The 5,393-nt window shown below is 39.5% G+C and overlaps 1 protein-coding gene across 1 annotated transcript in view; it reads right to left on the bottom strand.

Annotated features, from left to right (window-relative positions):
• Positions 1-5,393, bottom strand: part of LOC103619636 (guanylate cyclase soluble subunit beta-2-like) — a 17,847-nt gene that overhangs the window by 10,914 nt on the left and 1,540 nt on the right. Inside the window, exons 3-8 of the mRNA XM_017740105.1 lie at positions 5,238-5,393; positions 4,735-4,834; positions 3,406-3,626; positions 3,214-3,319; positions 2,114-2,217; positions 422-638 (exon numbers count right to left, since the gene is read on the bottom strand). The exon at positions 5,238-5,393 is cut by the window's right edge and continues 1 nt beyond it. Of these exons, the coding sequence (XP_017595594.1) occupies positions 422-638; positions 2,114-2,217; positions 3,214-3,319; positions 3,406-3,626; positions 4,735-4,834; positions 5,238-5,393 (904 nt within the window). The remainder of the gene's footprint in view (positions 1-421; positions 639-2,113; positions 2,218-3,213; positions 3,320-3,405; positions 3,627-4,734; positions 4,835-5,237) is intronic.

Genomic DNA, 5,393 nt, shown 5'->3' with positions numbered 1-5,393 from the left:
GGGGGGGGGGGGGGGTGAAGACAGAAATCAGAATCTGAAAATGTGCTACAAAAAATAAAAGCACAGAGAACTAATCTATTTTTAATCACATTTGAAACCCAGCCAGTAGCAAATAACTCCCCTCAAAGGCATAAATTAAGAACAAATAATGTATTCACATGTGGGTTTTGCAGCATCAGAAAACCACCATATTTCTAAGCCTTTCAAATAGGAGCAAAGTTGTTGTTTCTGACTGAAAGCCTTCAAAATCTGGTGAGGTGATAGCAGAATTTGTGTACAAGCATGTCATGTTTCTCTAAACAGAACCATGTAATCTCCTCTCCCAAAGGCTATTTATAGGACTTGAGTGAGGTCAGGAGTGCATCTCCATGTAATTCCTGATTTAATATGAGCACTCGTGCTATTGAAAACAGTGAAGTACCTCTTAGCTCTAGCATTGGCCGTTCTTTCCATGACTCAGGCATCATCTCTCTTCTAGTCTGGAAAACAAATTGGCTGTTGATGAATTTCTGAATGCTGGAGATGGTAAAGGGTACTTCTGGGTGAACGATCCTGAAGTACTGATCCAAGCAGATGCCCATGGTCTGAAGGCCAGGTACAATCTTTTGAATGCTCACCCCAGCTTGCTTCACTTTGAGCTTAAAAAGAAAACATAGGCCATGTGTTACAATTCATGTCCCTTTGGGTTCAGACCAAGCTACAACTGATTGCTGTTTATACATTTCCACACACTGAGCCTTGCTAGAGTATGTGGCTTATTTCTGAGCAGAATTTCTACCTTGTTAGTAGTTACTACACAGCTCTGAATGCATGCCCTTTATAGCAAGGCAAAGCCCCAGGAAAAGAATGTTGTTAATTAAGTGTTCCTTCCTGTCAATTGTGAAAAATCCCCAAAACTACCTGCTATTATCCCTGCTTGCATTTGTGTAGGCCTAACAAACAGGTAGCTGCAGGAGAAAGTTAGAGACACCAGAGTGTCTTGTATTCCAAAATGAAAATAACTGTGGCATAGAATGGCTTGGCAAATATTAATTTTCTAATAGATGCCATGGGTTACTTTCTCTTAACTGGGTGTAAAGGTTTAGTCATTCTTCTTTACTCTGCTGACCATATGTGAGCTCTTAAATTCTGCAGAAATGTTCTTCTCTGCTTGTCATTAGTTATTGAAGCTCTGACCCAGCTACCAGGAATGGGTGTAGGACTTGTCTTCTTTGCACACTAGTAATCTTATTAAATTATGCATAAAATATGGCCCTCTTGAAAGGTTAAAGACGCTGTATTTTGGCTGATGTGGACAGTAGCACGAAGCAGGTTGTGTGCTCTGGAAATCTCGATCAGCATGATATCAAAACATGTTCCCTGAGGGGAATGTGGTCAGCGTTCTTCTGCTGTCCCATCCTCAGTTTCTCCTTTCTTTGCTCCTGTCTTAAGCCAATATTCTCTCCACCGAGTTCGGAGCAAGAGGAGCTGTAGCTTGGTGGGAACCCAGGCTAGTTGGGAACCATCCAGAGGGCAGCCCTGACAGGGGGCTGCAGAGTATGTGTGCAAAGGAGAGGAGACTCAATCCTGCCCCAGAAGGTAAAGAGATTTTTGGGTCCTAGATGGGGCTGCATGCTGCCTGATTTGGTAGGTAGCTGGGTTTTCCCAGCAGAAGCATGTCTCAGGAAGCATATAGAGCCTCACCTGCCAGCAGAGCCCTCAAAGCCTTGGGATAGATTAATAGGAGGAGAAGGGGACTAACTTGGCAAAGCCAATTTAAAGGATGGGACATGTCTCTGGTATATCCAGGGACAGGAAGGTGGCCAGAAACCTCGAAAAATTCTGCTTAGTATTTGGTAACAGATAGACTGCTGCAATAAACCTTGCTGTCATTCCTGCAGCTGTTTCAGACATGGTAAACTCAATAAATTCAAAGGAGATTCCTGTCTGCAGTGATCCAGAGAGAGAGTTGCTTTTTTTATTGCATGTCTCTGTACAGAGTACTTCTGCAAATCCTGTGAGTGTGTACTGCACACAGAGCACATGCAGCAGGGAACTGTAGGACAGTCAAAATAGAGGGAAATTACTACGAGGTTTATGCAAACTAAGGGCCCTGACCACATGCTTGTCCTACCTCTTTGTCAAAAACCATATGAAAAGGAAGTCCATTGCAAAATGTTTTTGTGTCAATCCAGAGGCTCTTGGGATAAACAGGATCAAATCCTCTCAGGAGCTTACCTGTGGTGATAAATGTATAGTCTTTAAATCAGGCTGCACCTCATAAAGCCCATCAGCATTACTTTTTGCCACTCATTGAAACAGGACCCTAGATCATAATGACTGAAGACAAAGCAAACAGTGTGTGGGCCCAGAAATGAGCACACATCTGTGCTAAATGCTCTGCCGTGTAATCCACAGCTGATTGGCAACTAATCTGAGTTGGCTGGGTGTTTAAAACTTAAGCACACAAAAACCACAGAGCACTAGATGCATGAGATTATGTGGAAAAAATAAGAATAGATTAACAACTGTAGATGTTACTCCTCTATGAATCTGCAGATGCCATAGCAATATGACACAGCTACATCCCACAAAAATGTGCCCAGAAGTGGATTTAATACACTTTGCCAGCTCCTAAGAAACACTTAGAGAAAAAAAAAAAACAACATCTTGGCAATACTGAACTAGATTTTCATTCCTTCTGAAAAATTCCTTCCATTTTATAAACATATATAAACATCTAATATATAGAGGTACGAACAGAGATTGCTAGATTAGCAGTAGACTTTTGGTAGCGGAGGATGTAATTTGGCTTTCAAAATTTACTACAGTTGATAGTTTTGGAACGGAATAGTATCTACCGAGTTAAAAAACATGCTTTTAAATTCAGCATCTTAAACCAAGTGACACGACAATGAAGAATCAAATTCACCACACAATGGCATTTTATAGAAGAAGACTTTTCAGATGAAAGCCCTGTTTAAGAGACAAAAGTGACAGGTCATATTCCATTTAAGTATCTGTCATTACTAAGCATGCTTATTATCTGCAATTTTTCTTTGATCATCAATGTCAAACTGAAAGAAACTTAACCAGAAACATTTTGAAAACTTGCAGAGGAAATATAAATGGTAACTTCAAAATGGATGGGTGGGTGGGGATAGGGAGGCTTACTGACTTTCTTGCTGAAGAGACTCAGAAATGATGACAAGCTCTCTCTGAACAATCGCTCACCTTTTCCTAACGTGATTATTCCTCTTAATGTTTTCCAGTGACTTTTCTTAACAGGACAAACAGAGTTTCCTCTGTCTCCATTTGCATTCTTGGCTTTTTCTAGGTCCTGTTGAAATAAATCCAAAGGGAAATTCAAAGGTGATTTTACTTTAAATATATTTTAGTAATATGCTGATATGAATATTAAAATACCTCTTTATTCAGTTGGTTCTCAAATTGTTTTTCAGAGTCAACAAGACATCGAGATGAGGAAGAAAATTCACTTCTTTCTTTGCATGGAAATAGAGGGGTTTGAGTGACAAGAAAAACAATATGTTCTTTTTTCCCGGTTCTTTCTTCTTCTTCTGTTTGATTGACTATTTTCATTGAAATCTCAATGTTAAAAAAATCCAGGGCTGCTGCACTGATGATTCCTGAAGAAGAAACAAAAGACAAGGTATTGCCAAGAACAAAACCTTTTCAATTCCCCTTTTAGAGGGCCCACAGTGGAATTTCACTGTTTCAGAAATCACTTTTCCAAAGGACTCTGGAAGAAGAAAGCAACCCATGTCGTTCTTGCTACCGTTGCCATGATGAGAATATGCACACAGGAGGTCAGCTTTAAAGTTACTGCTGCTTTTGCCTTGGCTGAGGACAAATGCTTATTTTCACTAGGAGCAGCCCAGCAGGATCTCTGAAGAATGTGTTCAAGTAGCCATAGAGCAATAATATGAATTCCCATTAACCCAAAAAGTGCAGGGAGTCTAAAGAAATTCTGCTATACAATCTATTTCAATTGCTGAAGAATATTATATTTTGAAAGGAAGGAAATACCTTTCATGCAGATGCAAAATCAGTTTCTCATCTCTGATTAGGTATTAGGCAAAATACTGGACAATGACATCAAAAGCTCTGTCTGACATTCCAAATATTTCTGTGCTTTCAATATTAAATGAGTTTTGACAAAGGGGGAAGTTCTGATGAACTTCTAAATTCAGCATTATTTATGAAAGAAAGGAATATGATCTTCTCTTACAGACCTATAGCTGTCCAATCCTTGCACAATTACAGCTCAGGAGATTCTGGTAAATTCGGATAAAAGATTCAGTTTTGAGCAGGGTTCAGTAGGAGTTTCACAGATTGGATGTACTACAGGGTGGATGACTGTCTTGAACTCAACTAGAATTTCTACTTCACTGTAATTTAAAAAGCACGAGTCACCAAGAATTAATAAACAGTTAGACACAATACACTTCATGAACTTTAATTCTTCTTCCAGGGACGGAATTCTATAGCAAGAAGGGACAATTACAGCCCGGGCTGTCATACAGTACATTTTGATGAAAGTTATTGGGAGCTAGGAGTGATCAGGCAGTAGGGAAATACTGAGTTCAGGTGTCTGGAGACCGAACGCTGCCACGCTTCAATTCCATGGCCAGTCCTCATCTGAAAAAAGATACTGAACTCTGAGTGCATTTGCAAATATATGATTATTCTGTATATATATTGCATTGATCTGTACTCTGCATTTTGTCTCATTACCTGGCACAATATGGCACAGACCTCTTCTGTCTGAATAGTAATGTAAATTCATTGACCCATCTTCATTCTTTTCCACTCTAAAAGATGGTGCATTCATCTCCTGAGGAAAAAACAAACAAAACCAAACCCAAAATCTCAATATCTTTTTCTGAAAAAGACTACTGATGGATTCTACTTTGATAAAAGCATCTCATGCCTTAATAACATAAACTGTAATATGAATAAGCTGAAAAACATAAAATTAAATATTCTCACCTGTGAAGGAAAATCTGCTATGCTTTAAAGCCAATGTACCAAATAATACCTAATGTTGAAGACTAGTCAAAACTAATCATTTTTAGATATTGTCCTAACATTTCAGAGTCATCTGTCTCAGAACGTAGGAGAACATGCTTTGGTGATTTTTTTCATTATTTATTCACACCTAGGAGATGCTGTTCCTTGTGTTATGAACTCTGGCAGAGTCCATCCATACCTGCTCAGCAGTTACTACTCGGACTTGCCTGGTAAGAAAGGGACAGGTAGCTGTGCAATGCATCCAGGTTCTCTATGAACTCATAGAGATTTCCACCCAGTGTCCTCAGCATGTGGTCATAGCCTGAGCGCTTACAGAATTCAAAGAAATACTTTCCAAACTCGCTCAGAACAGTGTCAGCAGG

This window comes from Corvus brachyrhynchos, unplaced genomic scaffold (genome assembly GCF_000691975.1).
Source record: "Corvus brachyrhynchos isolate BGI_N302 unplaced genomic scaffold, ASM69197v1 scaffold1337, whole genome shotgun sequence".
Classification (NCBI taxonomy): Eukaryota; Metazoa; Chordata; class Aves; order Passeriformes; family Corvidae; genus Corvus; species Corvus brachyrhynchos.
The sequence above is the reverse complement of the archived record's forward strand: the minus strand, read 5'-3'. Positions and strand labels throughout refer to the sequence as shown.